General features: G+C 30.0%; 1 protein-coding gene across 1 annotated transcript; it reads left to right on the top strand.

Annotated features, from left to right (window-relative positions):
* The first annotated feature begins 1,866 nt into the window (after nucleotides 1–1,866).
* Nucleotides 1,867–8,779, top strand: LOC117926225 (receptor kinase-like protein Xa21). The gene is made up of 4 exons (XM_034845303.1): nucleotides 1,867–2,356; nucleotides 4,107–4,592; nucleotides 4,712–7,798; nucleotides 8,149–8,779. Exons 1-4 carry the CDS (start codon nucleotides 2,002–2,004, stop codon nucleotides 8,484–8,486), a joined length of 4,266 nt encoding a protein of 1,421 aa, XP_034701194.1. The 5' UTR covers nucleotides 1,867–2,001; the 3' UTR covers nucleotides 8,487–8,779.
* The last annotated feature ends 12,586 nt before the right edge of the window (nucleotides 8,780–21,365 follow it).

Genomic DNA, 21,365 nt, shown 5'->3' with positions numbered 1-21,365 from the left:
CTGCCGTACGGAAGTGGGTAGCGTACCTGCAAAATTCCTGTTGTTGGATCAAAAGCTTCCAATCAAGACTGAATGCCTTTGCACCACTTAGCTGGACTGCACCATCGTATTGCCTCTTCTTGAATCCGCTTTGCTTGACCAACTTTTCAGGTTTCTTTCTCGGTTTTGGCAGGACTGCACTGTCGTTGCCCGAGCTTGCCCTCCATGACCCACATTTTTCCAAGGAGGTGGTTTCCGACCAATCTCTTTCTTCTTGAATACACCATTAGATCGTGATATGTGGACAGATCTATTTGCAAGTGGAGTCTTGTCTATCGTGGCATGTGGACTACGGCACCGTGATAGCCCACTCTTCACTGCACCGCAGCTGTCCCTTCTTGACCGGCTCAACCCATTTCTCCAAAAGAGATTGAGGGTGTCTTGTCCCTTTAGGGATCACCACACAGGGTTTACCCACCAATTACTTTGTTCTTTCTTCATTCTTCCTACATTTCTCCAATTCCATTATGACATGCAAATGCTTGTTGCATTGTTTTGAGTGTGTCCAGCTGGAGACAGTTGCAGCAGCTCTGGTCATAATCCTTGCTTTGAGTGATGTGTAGGAATATCAAACCTTATGTTTGGTCATGCAGAAAATGACACTTGAATTATAATTTTTATGGGAGTTAGAAAAGTCTTGCTTCTTCGATGATTATCCAAAGATTCAATCATGAAATCCAGAAAATGTAATGAATGTCCAACAATCCCTAATTTGGCACCCATGTCAATGGTGTGTGTACCCCATTCATATGTATTACAACCATCTGTTATATATATCAGATTGAAATGAAAGTATGCTTATAGAATTGATATTGACTTTAAATGCTTGATCTAATATTCCACTACTTAAATCAAAACTCAATGGCAAAAACAATGAAGGATAGAAATTAAAAATTAAAATAAAATTATTTTATATAAAATGAAATAAAAATACCTTTGAAGCTCTTCATGTATATAGGTTTGGAGTTATTTATTGCTTCTTCATTGACTGGATTTCTTCTATGTTGTCTAGAATATATACTAGAGATAGCTCAAAACACCCACAATCATATACAAAGAAAAAGGAGCGATATGGCATTTTTTTAGCAAATTTTTACTTACAATCTATTTGAAAATAAAAATAACAAACATGCTTATTTTTTGTTTTATTTTTAAGGTTCAATAGACTTGATTTTCAAAGCATATAATAAATTTGTTTTTGAGAAAATAAATGTCTTTACCCTATTACTTATTTCAAAATACATTTTCTAAAAGTATAATGTTTTTGAAAAATTTCGAGTTTTTCACGATTTTTTTTTTCTTGAGTAATATTACATTTTGGATTTGGCTATACTTCTAATTGTTTTTTCAATATATTCCATAGAGAAGTTAAAATACATACTATCACTGTTTCTCTCTTTCTAAATTAATTGAAAAAAGTGGACTAGAAAAAGCATCATTTTCCTTTCTAATTAGCATGCACGACCAATAATATAGTCACTCCATTCATCTATCTATCTATCTATATATAATGTCATATTGTACAATGAACTTGTAAAATGAGTGGAGAAGATCTCCAAAATGTAATTAAGATGGCAAATTCCAAGCATAAGATTGATGGATTTAGTTTGAATGCAATCATGGTTGAGTTGTAATTATATCAAAATTGTTAAAGTGATTTATTAAATTGATTATTAAATTGATTATTAAATAGGTTACAATCTTCTAAAAAAGGATCGAGTAGCATAGGAAGTGAGAGTACCAAGTTAATAACCAATGCTTTTGGATCCACTTATATAGTTCCATGGTTGTCACTTTGGATGGGACTGCATTGAAGCCTTTGTCCACCTCTTTCACCCACTTCTTCCATGAAGGTTGTTGCACACCAATTACTCTCCCTTCCTTATCCCCTACATTTGTAAACCACATCCTCTCCTTCGACATTTATCAACAACCTTTTTTTCTTGCTCTTTGAAAGGAAAGATGCATCTCTTTTCACCTTGTGTTTCAGTGTTTGTGTTAGTGCATTGTTGGGTGGCTTGCTTCACTCCCACAGTGTTCTCCATCAATTTAGTTGATGAATTTGCTCTTATGGCCTTCAAAGCCCATGTCACATATGATTCCCAAGGCATTTTGGCAACAAATTGGTCAACCAAAAGCTCCTATTGCACTTGGTATGGTATTTCTTGCAATGCTCTTCAGCAAAGAGTTTCTGCAATCAACCTCTCTAACATGGGTCTTGAAGGAACTATTGCGCCACAAGTCGGCAACCTCTCATTTCTTATTTCTCTTGATCTTAGCAATAACTACTTCCATACCTCTCTTCCTAAGGAAATTGGTAAGATTCTCGTAATTGTTGTCTACTTTACAGGTTAATACTCATGTTTCCTGCTTCAACATATAATATCAATAAAGGTTGGGGTTATCATGATTTTTGGCTTTCAATTGTGATGAAATAGTTGAGTAATTGATAAATTATAGTTCAAAAAATAATATTTATATATTTGGTAGATTGGATTGTTGAATTATTGTGACCATGAATGATAACTAAAATAGGAATGATACAACTTTAACTTATTCTCTTTATTTTGATATAAAATTCATTTTAATTAAATAAATCATTATACAATTTAAAAATTAGTTTTATTTTTTTAATTTCCTAAAAATTATTTTCTTTTTTCTATTTTGAATGAACTCAAGTAAACACAATTATAGTAATGGTAATGATTTTTTATTCTAATTTTTAGAATGAATAATATCAAATACAAGTCAGAATAAACATACACAACGATAATAAAAAGTTTCAGCTAACAGTGTATTTTTCTTTTTCAGTTATAAAATTAAATAATTTATTTATAGTGATATTTTACAATTGATAGATATTTTCAAATATAGAAAATTTTGATCCAACAAATTATATTATTAAAAAGTGAACATAATTTAATGTAATATATATACATTAAAATGTAATAAAATATTTAATAGATATCAAATAATTTATATATATATAGCTTTAATTTAATTTACTATAAAATATTTAAAGCTACAATATAATATTTATTTGTGATAAACAGTAGTGGATAATTTTTTTGTTAACATTCCCAATAAAAAAATAAAAAAATATCAATTAGTTAATTATATTCTATCTAATACCCAACATTTGTGTTAAGTGTACAATTAATTTCACAAATTGTTATTATAAAGTAAGAAACATCATTGTGCACACAATTCAAACCATCGTATAGGTTCCAAATTGTATTCAATCAAACCAAAATGCACTACCCTTAAATGCTTGGCAACCATCAATATGTAGTTCATGATAAGTTTTCCTCAATATTAATGTCTCTTGCAAATGTTATCATCATGTTTGATTCCATGAAAGTACTAAGAAAAAAATACTGAAAGAAGTCATTTTCTTATATTTGATTTTAGCATAAAAATATGAAAAAAAAAATCAAATATAATTAAAATTAATTTATTTTAAAATTATTTAATTTTAAATAGAAAATTTAAAACAAGTGAAGCATATTTCAAGTAACATATAAATAATTTGTTGACTTTAAATCTAATTTTTCTATTTTTCTTTTAATTTTTTTCCTATTTTTCCTCTTTATTTTCATTCCCTCCTATTTCTTTGGAACTAAATAAAACCTATGACTATGTTTGGTTCCCAAAAAGTTATAGTGACAATACAAAGGAAAGAAAATAAAGAGTTTCTTAGAAAAAAAGAAAAAGTGAAAACAATAAAAAATAAATAAACTTGAAGTTAATAAATTATTTTTATATGATCATTCAAATTCATTTAACATAAAAAAATAGATTTAAATTTAATAAATTAATTTTATATGTTTCTTCAAATTTATTTACTTATTTTAATTCTTCCATACGAAGATATAATAATTTTAAAATACATAACATTATAATTAATTTTAATTATATTTTTTTCCCTATTTTCTACTATAAAACCAATAATGAGAAAATTATTTTCCCTTAATATTTTCTTTTCTTTCTTTAATACTCTTCTCAACCTAACATAGTTTTTATGTTCATAATAATAATATTTTAGATATTTTTTCATTTTATTTTAGGTAAGTGCAAGGAGCTTCAACAGTTGAATTTATTCAATAATAAACTGGTTGGAAGCATTCCAGAAGCCATTTGTAATTTATCAAAACTTGAAGAGCTATATCTTGGCAATAATCAGTTGATCGGTGAAATTCCAAAGACGTTCAGTCATCTTCGTAATCTGAAGATATTGTCATTGCGAATGAACAACTTAACAGGTTCCATACCTGCCACCATTTTCAACATATCTTCTTTGCTCAACATTAGTCTCTCCAACAATAGCCTCTCTGGAAGTCTTCCCATGGATATGTGCAACACCAATTCAAAGCTCAAGGAGCTTAATCTTTCATCAAATCACTTGAGTGGAGAGATCCCCACCAGTTTAAGCCAATGCATAAAGCTTCAAGTAATTTTCTTACCATATAATGAATTCACGGGAAGCATACCAAAAGGAATTGGTAACTTGGTGGAGCTTCAGAGATTGTCTTTCCGGAATAATAGCTTGATAGGTACACTTTTTCTTTCCTTTCTTTTCTTCCTTTTTATTTGCTCACTTTCTCTCGAGCTTTCAAAGATGTAAGCAACGCATTGAAGTTTTTCCAACCCACTCATTTTAATATTCTTGCAGGAGAAATACCTCAATCACTGTTCAACATATCTTCATTGAGGTTTTTGAGTCTGGCAGCAAATAACCTAGTAGGTATCCTCCCTACAGGCATGGGTTATGATCTTCCCAATCTTGAATTCATTAATCTCTCAGCCAATCAACTCAAAGGTGAAATCCCCTCCAACTTGTCGCATTGTCGAGAGCTCCGAGTACTATCATTATCATTCAATCAGTTTACTGGAGGCATTCCACAAGCCATAGGGAGTTTATCGAATCTTGAAGAATTATATCTTGGTCATAACAATTTGGGAGGTGGAATTCCTAGAGAGATTGGGAATCTTCATAATTTAAATATTGTGAACTTTGCGTCTGCCAGACTTAGTGGTCCTATTCCTGCTCAAATTTTCAACATCTCTTTGTTGCAAAAGATTGATTTCAGTAATAATAGCCTTTCTGGGAGTCTTTCAATGGATATCTGCAAACATCTTCCTAATCTCCAAGAGCTCTATCTTTCTTGGAATCAGCTCAGTGGTCAACTTCCTACAACTCTGTCCTTATGTCGAGAGCTCCAAGTACTATCATTATCATTAAATCAGTTTACTGGAGGCATTCCACAAGCCATAGGGAGTTTATCGAGTCTTGAAGAATTATATCTTGATTATAACAATTTGGCAGGTGGAATTCCTAGAGAGATTGGGAATCTTTCAAATTTAAATGTTTTGAACCTTGCGTCTAGTAGAATAAGTGGCCCTATTCCTCCTGAAATTTTCAACATCTCTTTGTTGCAAAAGATTGATTTTAGTAATAATAGCCTTTCTGGGAGTCTTCCAATGGATATCTGCAAACATCTTTCCAATCTCCAAGGGCTCAACCTTTCTTGGAATCAGCTCAGTGGTCAACTTCCTACAACCATGTCCTTATGTGGAGAGCTTCTGTCACTGTCACTATCTTACAACAAATTCGCAGGAAGCATACCAAGAGAAATTGGCAACTTGTCCAAGCTTGAAGTGATTTATCTTGGAAGAAATAGCTTCACAGGTACTATTCCACCTTCATTTGGTGATTTAAATACCTTACAAAAACTTCATTTGGCAGAAAACAATATTCAAGGTAATATCCCCATGGAGTTGGGGAATCTCACCAACTTACAAATATTGAATCTTGGCCAAAGCAATCTAACGGGGATAGTACCAGAAGCTATTTTTAACATCTCTAAGCTGCAGGTCCTTTCACTGGAAGGAAATCACCTTTCAGGCAGTCTCCCATCAAGTATTGGAACTTGGCTCCCGGATCTTGAAGGGCTTTTTATAGGAGTCAATGAATTCAGTGGAAAAATTCCAACGTCCATTTCCAATATGTCGAAACTTATCTTCATGGACATAAGCGACAGCTACTTCACTGGGAATGTGCCAAAAGATCTAGGTAACTTGAGACGACTCCAGATCCTCCACCTTTCACGAAACCAGTTGACTAATGAACATTCAGACTCTGAGCCTGACTTTTTTACATCATTGCCGAATTGCATTTCTTTGAGAAAATTGTGGATCGATGGTAATCCTTTAAAAGGCATTATTCCAAATTCATTGGGGAATCTCTCCATTTCTCTTGAATGTATTGAAGCGAGAAGCTGCCAACTCAGAGGCACCATCCCTACAGGGGTTAGTAATCTAACCAACTTGATTGGTTTAGGACTTGATGATAATGACTTGACAGGGTTGATTCCAACATCACTTGGACGCCTACAGAAGCTCCAGGCGTTGGGTATTTCTCAAAATCGAATACACGGATCCATTCCTAGTGGTCTATGCCATTTGACAAACTTGGGATTCTTGGATTTGAGTTCGAATAAACTTTCCGGAACAATCCCTAGTTGCTTTGGGAATCTTACTGGACTTCGTACCGTCAATCTTCACTCCAATGGACTAGATTCTGAGATACCTTCATCTCTGTGGACCCTTAGAGATCTCTTGCTTCTTAACTTGTCTTCAAACTTTCTCAACAGCCAACTACCCCCAGAAGTTGGAAGCATGAAGTCCTTAGTGGCATTGGACCTGTCAAAGAACCAATTTTCAGGAAACATCCCAAGCACCATATCACTTCTTCAAAACCTGCTCCAACTTTACCTATCCCATAACAAGCTACAAGGTCATATTCCCCCCAATTTTGGTGATTTGGTGAGCTTGGAATACTTGGATCTGTCTGGGAACAATTTATCTGGTTTTATTCCCAAGTCATTAGAGGCTCTGAAATATCTCAAATACCTGAATGTTTCTTTCAATAAGCTACAAGGAGAGATTCCAAACGGTGGACCCTTTGCAAACTTCACTGCTGAATCTTTCATCTCCAACCGAGCACTTTGTGGAGCACCTCGGTTTCAAGTCATGGCATGTGAGAAAGATACTAGAAGGAACACAAAATCACTTCTCTTGAAATGTATTGTCCCACTGAGTGTATCATTATCAACAATAATACTAGTGGTTCTCTTTGTTCTATGGAAGCGAAGACAGACTGAGTTAGAAGCTCTGGTTCAAGTTGATTTATCGCATCCCAGAATGCGTATGATGATTTCACAACAAGAACTCCTTTATGCAACCAGCTACTTCTGTGAAGACAATTTGATTGGGAAAGGAAGCTTAGGCATGGTATATAAAGGGGTATTATCCGATGGGTTGATTGTTGCTGTGAAGGTTTTCAATTTGGAATTGCAAGGAGCTTTCAAGAGTTTTGAGGTAGAATGTGAAGTAATGCGGAATACTCGCCATCGAAATCTTGCCAAGATTATTAGTAGTTGCTCCAACTTGGACTTCAAGGCCTTGGTGCTTGAGTATATGCCTAATGGGAGCTTAGAGAAGTGGTTGTACTCTCACAACTACTTCTTGGATTTTGTCCAACGATTAAAAATTATGATAGATGTGGCATCAGGGCTAGAGTATCTCCATCATGATTATTCAAATCCTGTGGTTCACTGTGACTTGAAGCCCAGCAATGTCTTGTTAGATGATGACATGGTTGCACACATTAGTGATTTTGGCATTGCGAAACTGTTGATGGGAAGTGAGTTTATGAAGCGAACCAAAACCTTAGGCACCATAGGCTATATGGCACCAGGTGAAGTTTCCAACAACTTCAACACATTCACATATTACAATGATATGAACATATGCCATTTTTTTTTTCTCTCAACAAGCTGGTTTTCCTTTTGACCAACAAGCACTAGTTGGCATCAAAGTTTTACATAATGAACAACTAATATTACATGCAGGTAGCAGGTTAGAGGATAAGTTATTGCAAGTTTTCTAGGTTTTTAAAATTGTTTTCAATCATTGGCTCTTCATAAATGTCTTATATCTTTTTTGACTTCTTAATACTTAATATTTTTTCACAAGAAGGTCGTTTTTTATTAATATTTATCTTTCTTAGTTCATTTTATTAATGAAAACTAATATGCAAGCATGCAGAGTATGGTTCAGAGGGAATAGCATCCACAAAAGGTGATATATATAGTTATGGGATCATGCTGATGGAAACTTTTGTGAGGAAGAAGCCTACAGATGAAATGTTTGTGGAGGAACTAACCTTGAAGAGTTGGGTGGAGTCATCAGCCAACAACATAATGGAGGTTATAGATGTCAATCTTCTAACAGAAGAAGATGAAAGTTTTGCCTTAAAACAAGCTTGTTTTTCTTCCATCATGACATTAGCCTTGGATTGTACCGCTGAGCCTCCTAAGAAGCGAATTAACATGAAAGATGTTGTGGTTAGACTCAAGAAGATCTTCAACAAATTGCTGATATAAGGACTCCACAATTAAGAAAAAAAAAAGGCATGAAGATCATGTCCCTTTCTTCCACCCTGAGCTTGTTTAAGAGTTCACAAATCAAGAATTGAGGGACCATTGGGCATGGCCTGCTAGGTAGTTCAAAGTTCCTCATTATATGAACCCTATGCAAATTATGCTCAAGTGTTTGTGTAGTTCCATCCATTTTCCTTAATGTAATTCAACTTGAATAATGTCATGGATCTGAATGCTTTTATTTTGTATTTTTCTAATAGCATAATATTAAGTGAAGGTGCCCAATGCATAACTTCTAGAAGAACATTTTGTGCTTTTCGTTTTAAGATATGATAGACTTTACTACAATAAATTATTTGTCTATGATTGATCACTTTAGCAAACTGTCTAGTCAAAATTGACCTTTGCTTGCAGACATCTTACTTAATTTCTTATAACTTGCAATTACTTCCAAATTATGTATAATTGGATTTCGCTTATTTCAAAATTATGGCTCATGAGAATTAAGAAGTTCGATAATTCATATTCAAATGTGTCTTTCATCTTCCAAACATGTTTTATGGTTTGAAAAGAATATAATATAAATTGACAACAATTAGCTATTGAAAGAATAGAGTAAAAGTGGTGCTCGTTTTACTCAATCAGATATATGACATGATCAATATTTATCATGTAATCTGAACAATTTTGAAAAGGTCAACAATTTTAATTCTGTGTTTGTATTTGTGAGAATTGAGATCTCAAATTTGAAAAAGAATTTAGAAAAATTAATGTTAAAAAAAAAATTGAGTGAAGATTAACTTTGGGGATGATATATACAAGTCATTTGTCAATAGGAAATAACTTTTTTGAAAATAACCATCATGGTAATGTGGGTGTCACATAGCATTGCTAACCATGGTTTTGTTTCTATAAACAAAAATTTGTCATTTCATCAAAGTCATATAGTAATCAACGAAGTTCGAACTCAGATTGAATTTTTGAATCAAATAGATATAACTTAGATTTCCTATAAATACTACAAATTAGGAATTTGAAAATATGGGAAATAAGACTTTCACAAAATATATTAAAACATCTAGTAGGAACAATAATCCTAAAAAATATGGAATTATTTAAGCAAATTAGATTTTTTTTTAAAAAAATCAGCAATTCATCAAACAAATTCATAGTTGAATGAAATAGCATGACCATTAGAATTGATACATCTATACCTATAAAAGAATATTAAGGTAGGGAATTCTAAGCACAAGGTTAAGGAATTAATTAGTTTGAGTCCAATTAGATGTAATTATTATTTCGAAGTTGTTAAACAATTTATTAAATTATTAAATAGATTACATAGATTAAATTATGAAAAAAAAAAAAAAAGTAGCATCGGAAAGTGTGACTACCAAGTCAATAACCAATGTTCTTGCACCACTTTGGTAAGTGAACTGTTATCACTCTGGATGGGATTCCATTGAAGCCCTTGTTCACCTCTGAGGACATTTTTTCCAAAAAAGGTTGTTGCTCACGAATTACTTGACCAACGTTAAGATCACTCACAGCTCTCACCGGTCTCACCGGTGTAACGGCTGCTGCTTGCTTCAGAAGTTGTTGCACTTCTTAAGTTGGGTAGTTTGTAAGACTTTGTTAGATTAGTTAGACTGTTACACAATGGAAAATTCTACGGCACCGAAGTGGGTACCGCACCTGCAAAATTCCTGTCGTTAGATCAAAAGCTTCCAATCACGACTGAATGCCTTTGCACAACTTAGCCGGACAGCTCCATGTGCAATTGGTTTTTTTTTTACCCCTTTGGTAGGTGGACTGCACCATCGTTGCCTCTTCTTGAATACGCTTTGCTTGACCAACTTTTCAGGTTTCTTTCTTAGTTTTGGTAGGACTGCACTGTTGTTGCCCCTGCTTGCACTCCATGATCCACTTTTTTCCAAGGAGGTGGTTTCCCACCAATTTTTCTCTTCTTGAATACGCCATTAGATCGTGATATGCGGACAGCTCTATATGCAAATTGACTTTTGTCTCCTGTGGAATGTGGACTACAGCACCGTGATAACCCACTCTTCACTGCACCAGGCTTGACCCGAGGTTAGCTCTTTTGTCCTTCTGGAAAACAGCACCGCAGCTGTCCCTTCTTGACCTGCTCAACCCACTTTGTTCTTTCTTCATTCTTCCTACATTTCTCAAATTGCATTATGACATGCAAAGTTTTGTTGAATTGTTTTGAGTATGCCCAACTAGAGACAGTTGCAGCAGCTCTGGTCATAATCCATGCTGTCAGTGATGTGTAGGAAATATCAACTTTATGTTTGGTCACGCAGAAAATGACACTTGAATCATAATTTTTACGGGAGTTAGAAAAGTCTTGCTTCTTCGATGATTATCCAAAGATTCAATCATGAAATGCAGAAAATGTAAATCTTCCTGTGTATTGGTTTGGAACTTACTTCTTTAGAAAATGTAAATCTTCATGTATATATGAATCTCCAACAATCCCTACTTTCGCACCCATAAATTCCTTATTCCACTCGCTTTCAAATGAAAGTATTCTTATAGGATAGATATTAACTTTAAATACTTGATCAAATATTCCACCACTAAAACTCAATGGCAAAAACAATGAAAGGATAGAAAATAAAAAATAAAAAATAAAATTATTTTATATAAAATGAAATAAAAATACCTTTGAACCTCTTCATGAATATAGGCACCGTTTGGAGTTATTTACGACTGATTTCTTCAATGTTGTCTAGAATATCTATTAGAGATAGCTCAAATACTCACAATCATACACAAAGAAAGAGGAGCGATATAGCATCTTCTTACTTGCAAAATGGGGATTGGTAGTTGAAAATTTTATTATTATTAATCTACCATTTCCAAAGTAAAATCATCAAAACTTTCTAAATTTGATTATTCTTTCATTAAAGGGTTGTCACATTTCTTTATAATAAAGTTTGATAGAAGATAAGCAAAATAAAATTATAAAGTACAATATAAGTACTTTTCAATAATAATAATAACATTATTATTATTATCATTATAGTTATGGATTTCTTTAATACAATACGTTAGATGTTCTTTAAGTAAAGGAATTATTGCTTTTATAATAATATATAAGAACATTAGAAAAAATAGTTAATGATCGATGTAATTTTTGACAAATTTAATAATCATAATTTAACATTTAAAGCTATCATCAACAATAATGAGATTCGACATCTATGGAATTTAGAGGATTTATAACATAATCTTGTTAGATTTACATGTTTAATTTACATGAGCAAATTACTAATAAATTATTTAGTCCAGTAAATTGCAATAGATGTGATATTTTATATGAAAATAATTTTTACAAATTAACACATTAACTATATAATATTTGAAAATAACATTTAAAATTTTTTATATAACGAGTATAGGGTTAATTTTGTAAAATAAATTATCCTTAGTCTTTAACTATTTTCATTATCAAAGAGTTAAAAATAATGTGAAACTAAATAAAACAAAAGGTTAATTAATACTACAGTTTTTTTTTCCTTTTTGGACTAAAAATATCCATATTTGCATCATGAAAAACCATATCCTTGAGTAAAAATTTTTTTAAAAAAATATTAAACAATGTGTATTGAACCAAACCAAAACTATAAAATATAAAACTTCGAATATACTTCCTATTTTTTTATGTTTAGAAACAGAAATAAAAAAGTTCTATGTAAGGGTTGGTCGGGCCATGTGCTCTGATTAGTTCAACTATTAAACTGGCAAAATGATTTAACAAGTCGAGTTTGAGAACTAGTTAATTTACATAAAAAAAAAAATTTAACTGTTTTCTTCTAAACAAATGTTTTTTGTTTGAGCTATATATTTGAAAACTAAAATTTCCATAAAAATTTATTAAAACATTAAACAAGTAATCAATATAAAAAGATTAATTTAATCACTCATATTTCTAGTCATTAAACTGAACGTTGTCATCAACAAGTACTTAACATTTATATAACCTTGCTAATCAAAAACATAAATATGATTTTTCTTAATATATATATTAATCATTATTTGGTTGTACAGGAATTTTAAGAAATTTAATTATTTTACTAAGAAATTCATCATGAAGCCTAATTTGTAAAGTTACAAAAAAAGTCCATGAAATGGAGCTTTTTGTTGAAAGTTGATATCTTATACCATATTTTAGTTTTTTATTTTCATTTTTTTCCTTATTCTTTTTTATTAAACATAAAATTTAAAATGGCATAAAAATTTACTTTTTATGTGAGATTATATTTTAATATTTACTTTGAATAACTTAAATTAATTTTTTGATCAATATTCATCATTGAATTTGAACAATTTTGAAAAGGTCAACAATTTTAATTTTATATTTTTTCTTTGTGAGAATTAAGATCTCAATTATGAAAAGAATTCAGTAAAATGTTTAAAAAAAAAAAGGAAAAAAAAAATTGAATGAAGATTAACTTTCGGGATGTTATTTACTGTTGATTCTTCAATAGGAAGTAACTTTTTAGACAATAATCACCATGGCAATGTGGGTGTCTCATTGCAGTGCTAACCATGGTTTTATTTCTATACACAAAAATCTGTCATTTCATCAAATCATACGGTAATCAATGAATTTTAAAATCAAATAGAAATAACTTAGATTAAAAAAAATATAAAAAATATAAAAAAAAAAAATCACCAATTCATCAAACAAACTCATAGTTGAATGGAATAACATGAACATTCATATTAATACATCTATATCTATATCTAAAGTGATATAGATATGAAATGATAAATATTTTGTTTACAATATATTATGATGTGTAATTAATTTACTTCTAAAAAGAGGAGAAAATGTTAAGAATATTAAGGTGGAGAATTCCAAACAGAATCTTAAGGGATTAATTAGTTTGAGTGCAATCATCCATGAGTTGTAATTATATCGAAGTTGTGAAAACAGTTTTGTTAAATTGCTAAACAGATTACATCAAAGTTGTTAAAACAATATTTTATTAAATTATTAAACAGATCAAATAGATTCAATTATCTAAAAAGGGGTACCACTGGAAATGGTGACTACCAAGTCAATAACTAACCAATGTTTTTGCACCACTTTGGTGAGTGGACTGCACCATGGTTGTCACTCTGATGGGATGACATCTTTTTCTTAAAAAGATTGTTGCCCACTAATTACGGACATCTTTTTGTTAAAAAAGTTGTTGCCCACTGATTACTTGATAGACATCAAGATCTCTCATCGCTCTCAGTAGTGGAAGACGACTGCTGGTGTGCTTTAGAAGTTGTTGCATTTAGATAGATTAGGTGGTTTGTTAGACTCTTTGGATTAGTTAGACTGTTACACAATGGATATCATGAAAGAATAAAAATAGAAGGAGAGTTGAGTTTTCTGAAAAAACTTTCGTTACTTTCCCTTCCTTATGTCACGCACCAAAACTCATTCCAAGGGCATGATGGTCATTTCACACCTCCTTCATATTGTTACTAAAAATTACCAATTACCAAATTCACAAAATTCTAAAATCTCCAAGTATTAACTTTAAAAAAATTAACACATCAACCAAAGTGTTATTGTCCAAATAACTCCAAATTCAAATAATTTAAATGGAGAATTAAATTTTAACATCTAAATAATGTCCAAAATAAAGTTTGAACTAAAATCCTAATAAAGAAAAATTCCCTAACCTAGCCATCACTCATCACCTGAACTAAGAGTACCTGAAAAATTATCAACGAATGGGCATGAGCTTAAAGCTCAATAAGGAATATCAATGCACTTTCATGGATCAAACATTTTCAATCATACTTGCCAATAGGAAATATAAAATATACTTATTTTCATAAAAACTTTTGAGTTCAAAATATTAATACATTCAAACTTTTTAACAAAACTTTCTCATATTCATTTCAAAACAACTTCTCATCAAAACCAAATCAAATGCATTCAAAATATCTTTACTCTGGTTATAATAACAAATGATGTCCAATTAGGTGGGACTTCACAAATGAGTGGTTAGTTTCAAATTTGTTATAGTTAAGGTGAACAAAACCAAATGTCAACAATTATAACCCATTGACTAGGGTCATATAATATCAACTATTATAACCCGTTAATTAGGGTCGAAAATGTCAACAATTATAACCCGTTAACTAGGACCATATAATCCAGAGTCAAACATTTTATTTCGTTAATTCAAACTTACAAAACAAAATATCATATCTCTTCATTTTTTCATTTTTCATAAATAAACAAAGAAAATTCTAAAAAAAAATACTTTCATACAAAACACATATTTGATCCATGTGAAAAGATAAAAATAATATTTTTACACATTTCAAAATATAATATAAAAAGAAAATTATTTTCTTTTATAAAAATCTGCATTAATTTCCCTTACCTTGAAGAAGCACTCAAAAACTTGAAGTATTTAGCTTGACGAATTTACTCATCACCTAACATAATATCATATACAATATTGATTATCTATCTAAATATATAAATTTGACAATCTTAAAAATATTTTATTTAGTATTAGGGATCCTAATTAATTTTTCATATTAATATTATTACCATCCAATATTATTTTCAACTTCCTAAACAATAATTTATTTCTTTTTTTCTAACTTATCTAAATTAAATCTTTTACGAATATTTATTTGCATTAAACTATTATTATTATTATTATTTAAATCTCCTACTGAAACTTAACAAATACCCCATGCAATTCTTTTTTTTTTTTTTTAACATGCCAAATCCTTCCTACGCATCTTTCATCATTTTTTTTTCCTCTCTAAAGTCAAAATTTTTAACCTCCATACTCACAAATTTTGTGTAATTTTCACATCTGAAACTATATATATATATATATATATATATATTTATCTGGATCTATTCATTTGAGTAATCAAAATTTATCGATCTCCATTAATAAATCAAACTATGTTCATAAATTTTTAATCTTTTTGACCTAGAAATTAATTAAACGAACTCTAATCAAAATTGAGATATTCTAAAGAATATCTAAAGTGTTCAAAACTAATTAACGAATATAAAATATTAATTTAAGGATTAAAAATTTTACTTGAAAAATTAATCTTCAGATCCTAAACCTCCGAATCTTCAACTCTATGCTTTCTGATCTTTCTGATTTCTGTGTAAAAGGGTTTTCTTAATAGAGAATATAGGAAATATCTAATATATATTTAGGGGTTTTAAATACGAAAAGACCTTTTTACCATTATTAAATTACTCTAATTAATTAATAATTTTTAAATTATGATTTTACCCCTAAATTGGGTTTTGGGCATTACACCTTAACCTTAGCGTTTATGACACATCCTAATCTTCTCCAACCTCCTTACCTCTGGTGAGTGTAACAACACTCCATAATCCACTCATCAAACAGAAAATAATAAGTTAAAATAGTAAAGATTTTTCTTCTTCTCATACTTGTGGCTACAAACATTTTTTTTTCTCTTTTTCACTTAACCCTAAATCATAAGGGGTTAAATACATTTGGGGCAAACTCATCCATTCAATAAATAATTTTTTTTTATAGTTCAATTTATCGACTTCTGATATCCTCTGTTTAATATAACAAAATCGGCAAACTTTTGATGTCCTCTATCTAGTATAATAAAACCAATTTAGGTTTCATAATCTTATAATTAAAACATTTTTATTAAATCGTTAAACAAGTTAATAAAGAAGTAGCGTTGGATGTGAGACTAGCTAGTCAATAACCAATGCTTTTGCATCATTGAGACAGCTCCATGTGAAAGCGGTGTGCTTCTTAATTTTTTCCTAATTTCTTCTTGAATACACTTTGCACTAAAGATGCATCCTTTTGACCTTAGGAAAAAAAAAAAGGTTTTTGCCCACCAATTACTTCACCTTAAAGATAGCTTCATGTACTAAAATAACATTTAAAATTTTTTATATAACGAGTGTAGGGTTAATTTTGTAAAATAAATTATCCTTAGTCTTTAATTATGTTCATTATCAAAGAATTAAAAATAATGTGAAACTAAAAAAAAACACACAAAAAAGGTTAATTAATACTACAGTTTTTTTCTTTTTTTCTTTTTGGACTAAAACTATCCATATTTGCAGCATGGAAAACCATATCCTTGAGTAAAAATAAAAAAAATATTACACAATGTGTATTGAACCAAACCAAAAATATAAAATATAAAACTTTGAATATACTTCCTATTTTTTTATTTTTAGAAACAGAAATAAAAAAGTTGTATGTAAGGGTTGGTCGGGCCATGTGCTCTGATTAGTACAACAATTAAACTGGCAAAATGATTGAACAAGTCAAGTTTGAGAACTAGTTAATTAAATATAATTTTTTTTAACTGTTTTCTTTTTTCAAAGTCTAAACAAATGTTTTTTGTTTGAGCTACATATTTGAAAACTAAAATTTCCATAAAATTTTATTGAAACTTTAAACAAGTAATCAATATAAAAAGATTAATTTAATCACTCATATTTCTTGTCATTAAATTGAACATTGTCATCAACAAGTGTTTAACATTTATATGACCTTGCTAATCAAAAACATAAATATGATTTTTCTTAATATATATATTAATCTTATTTTAGTTGCATAGGAATTTTAAGAAATTTAATTATTTTACTAAGAAATTCATCATGAAGCTTAATTTGTAAAGTTACAAAAAGGTCCATGAAATGGAGCTTTTTGTTGGAAGTTGATATCTTATACCATATTTTAGTCTTTTTTTATTTTTTATTTTTTTCCTTATTCTTTTTTCTTAAACATAAAATTTAAAATGGCTTAAAAAATTTACTTTTTATGTGAAAATTTTTATTTTTGTATTTACTTTAAATAACTTAAATTAATTTTTTTTTATCAATATTTATCATTGAATCTGAGCAATTTTGAAAAGGTCAATAATTTTAATTTTTTATTTTTTGTGAGAATTCAAATCTCAAATTATGAAAAGAATTCAATAAAATGTTAAAAAAATAAAAAGAAAAAGGAAAAATAAAAACAAATTTGAATGAATATTAACTTTTCCGACAATATTAATCACCATATAGCAGTGTAAACCATGGTTTTATTTCTATAAACAAAAATTTGTCATTTCATCAAATCCATATGGTAATCAACTAAGTTTGAACTTAGATTGAATTTTAAAATCAAATAGAAATAATTTGGATATCCTATGAATACTTCAAAGTAGGAATTTGAAAATATGGGAAATAAGTCTTTCATAAGATATATTAAAGCATCTTTTAGTAACAAAAATACTAAAAATATGGAATTACTTAAGCAAATTAGATTTAAAAATAAAAATAAAAAAAGAAAAAGAAAAATCAGTAATTCATCAAACAAACTCATACTTGAATGGAATAATATGAAAATTCATATTAATACATCTATATCTATATGTAAAGTGATATAGATATGAAATGACAAATATTTTGTTTACATATATATTATGATGTGTAATCAATTTACTTCTAAAAAAGGAGAAAATTTTAAGAATATTAAGGTAGATAATTCCAAGCAGAATCTTAAGGGATTAATTAATTTGAGTCCAATCATCAATGAGTTGTAATAATATCTTAAAACAGTTTTGTTAAATTACTAAACAGATTACATCAAAGTTGTTAAAACAATATTTTATTTATTATTATTAAATAGATCAAATAGATTCAATTATCTAAAGAAGTGGTAGCACCGGAAATGGTGACTACCAAGTCAATAAATAACCAATTTTTTGGCACCACTTTGGTGAGTGGACTGCACCATGGTTGTCACTCTGATGGGATGACATCTTTTTCTAAAAAAAGGTTGTTGCCCACTAATTACTTGATAGACATCAAGATCTCTCATAGCTCTCAGTAGTGGAAGGACTGCTGGTGTGCTTTAGAAGTTGTTGCATTTAGATAGGTTAGGTAGTTTGTTAGACTCTTTGGATTAGTTAAGACTGTTACACAATGGTTAGTATGAAAGAATAAAAATAGAAGAAAGAGAGTTGAGTTTTCTGGAAAAACTTTCTTTACTTTTGCTTCCTTAACCTCAGCTTTTATGACACATCCTAATCTTCTCCAACCTCCTTACCTCCTGTGAGTGTAACAACACTCCAGAATCCACTCATCAAACGGAAATAAAAAGTCATAGTAGTAGAGTTTTTTCTTCTTCTCATACTAGTGGCTACAAACATGTTTTTTCACTTTTTCACTAAACCCTAAATTATGAGTTAAATACATTTGGGCAAACTCATCCATTCAATAAATAAATTTTTTTTCGATAGTTCAATTTATCAACTTCCCATATCCTCTGTTTAATATAACAAAATTGGAAAACTTTTGATATCCTCTATCTAGTATAACAAAATTAATTCAGGTTTCATAATCTTATAGTTAAAATATTTTTATTAAATCATTAAATAAATTACTACTCGAATTATCTTCTAATAAAGGAGTAGCATTGGATGTGAGACTACCTAGTAAATAACCAATGTTTTTGCACCATTGAGACAACTCCATGTGAAAGCGGTGTGCTTCTTAATTTTTTTCCTCATTTCTTCTTGAATACACTTTGCACTAAAGACGCATCCTTTTGACTTCAGGAAAAAAACACAGAAAAAGGTTTTTGCCCACCAATTACTTCACCTTAAAGATAGCTTCATGTACTACCACATCCTCGTCTAACATTAATTAATTCCTAATCACTCAAGGAAAAGATAGATGTATTTGTAAACTTGAAATTTGTCCTAGGGTCTTTTAAAACCCATTGAATTAGAAATATTTTTACCCTCTTACATTTGACCTATAAACTTTTTATATTTGTTTTGGAAAGAGAGAAATCAGAAATTTTTAAGGGTAAAATTAGGATGTTTTGAGAGAATATCATAATTTTTTGAAATAGAAAATGAGAATTTTTTTGGGGTAAAATAAAAAAAAAAATTGAAATATCAAATTTTTAATCGGAAAATTAAATTTTTTTTAAGGGAGAACTCGAATTTTTAAATAGAGAATAAAAATTATTTTTAGAGAAAATTGGACTTTTTTTTAAGGGGGCATTTTCTCACAACCAAGGAAGGGAGAGAGGGAGAAGAAAAGGAAAAGAAAGAGAGAGAGAGAGAGAGAGAGAGAATGAAAAGGATGATTTTTGCGTGTTTTCCATGTTGTACCCGTTGGATATGGTCATAACTATACACTTTTCTACTTGTAGAGAGTAAAGGTGGTATTATTGTTTTACTTAATAAGATATATAACATGTCAATATTCACCATCAACCATTGAATTTGAGCAATTTTTAAAAGGTCAATGATTTTAATTTTATATTTTTTACATATGAGAATTAAAATCTCAATTTAAAAAAAAATAAAAATCCAGTAAAATGTTAGAAAGAAAAAAAATCAAATTTAAATGAAGATTAACTAATGGGATGATATGTACCTTTGATTTGTCAATAGGAAGCAACTTTTCCGAAAAATAATTACCATGACAATGCGGGTGTCACACCACCATGACCATTATGGTTTTATTTCTATTAAAAAAATAATATATATATATATATATATATAATCTCATCTCATCCAATTAACACAACAATCAATGAAGTTTAAACTTGGTTTAAAGTTTAGAATCAAATTGAGATAATTTAGATTTTCTATGAATATTTCAAATTAGGAAATTGAAAATATAGGAAATAAGTTTTTCATAAAATATATTAAAATATCATTTAGAAATAACAATACAAAAAACATGGAATGATCACTTAAAGCAAATTAGATTAAGAAAAAAAATCAACAATTTGAACAAACTCATACTTGAAATGGAATAACATGATCTACTAATGTCTCTAATCTCCAATGTGATAGAGATATAAAATGATAAATATTTTGTTCAAATATATATTATGGTACATATGCCATCCAATTAACTTATAGAAAGAAAATTCTAAGCACAAGGTTGATGGATTAATTACTTTGAGTGCAACCATCATTGAGTGTGTAATTATATCAAAGATGTTAAATTAATTTAATAAATTATTAAACAGATTACATAGATTGAATGATCCTCTAAAAAAAGAGTAGCATGGGAAGTTGGACTACGAAGTCAATAGCCAATGCTTGAGCACCACTTTGTTAATTTGTGTTTCCTTTTTTTTTTTTTTTCTCCTTTGGTAAGTGGGCTGCACCATGGTGTTGTCAATCTCCATAGGACTACACTGAAGCCTTTTCCACCACCCTAGACCCCTTTTTCCCAAAAAAAAGGTTGTTGCCCACTGGTCACTTTCCCTTCCTTAACCTCAACTTTTAACCTTATTCTAATCTCCTCCAACCTTTATCAACTACCAACTCAATGATCGATTACTGCAATAATCATTAAGTTGTAAATATATGGAAGTTGTTAAAACATTTTTTATTGAATATATAATGCATTGAATTGCCTTCTAATAAAAAAGGAGTAGCATTTGAATGTGAGACTTCACAATCAATAACTAATGCTTTTGCACCATTCAGACAACTACATGTGAAAGTGGTGTAATTCTTAATTTTTTTTCCCATTTAGTAGGTGGAATGTAACATGGTTGTTCCCTCTTGAGTATACACATTGCTGTAAAGATGCCTCTTTTTGACCTCATTAACCCCTCTTTTGTAGAAAAAAAGAAAAGGTTATTTTTGCCCCCAATTACTTTCCCTTGACCCCAACTTCATATACTATATAACATCCTCGTCCAACATTATTGTGTCCACTTCATTTTCTTCTTGCTTTTTCTCCAAGGGGAAAGATGTACCTCTTTTCTCCTTTTGTTTTAGCATTTGTTTTGGTATATTGTTGGGTGGCTTGCTTCACTCCCATGGTTTTCTCCA

The sequence above is a fragment of the Vitis riparia genome, chromosome 12 (genome assembly GCF_004353265.1).
Source record: "Vitis riparia cultivar Riparia Gloire de Montpellier isolate 1030 chromosome 12, EGFV_Vit.rip_1.0, whole genome shotgun sequence".
Lineage (NCBI taxonomy): Eukaryota > Viridiplantae > Streptophyta > Magnoliopsida > Vitales > Vitaceae > Vitis > Vitis riparia.
The sequence above is the reverse complement of the archived record's forward strand: the minus strand, read 5'-3'. Positions and strand labels throughout refer to the sequence as shown.

Coding starts and splice junctions, on each gene's coding strand:
- LOC117926225 (XM_034845303.1), top strand. CDS start 2,002: ATGCATCTCTTTTCACCTTGTGTTTCAGTGTTTGTGTTAGTGCATTGT. Junction 2,357..4,106: donor CTCTCTTCCTAAGGAAATTG/GTAAGATTCTCG, acceptor ATTTTATTTTAG/GTAAGTGCAAGGAGCTTCAA. Junction 4,593..4,711: donor CCGGAATAATAGCTTGATAG/GTACACTTTTTC, acceptor ATATTCTTGCAG/GAGAAATACCTCAATCACTG.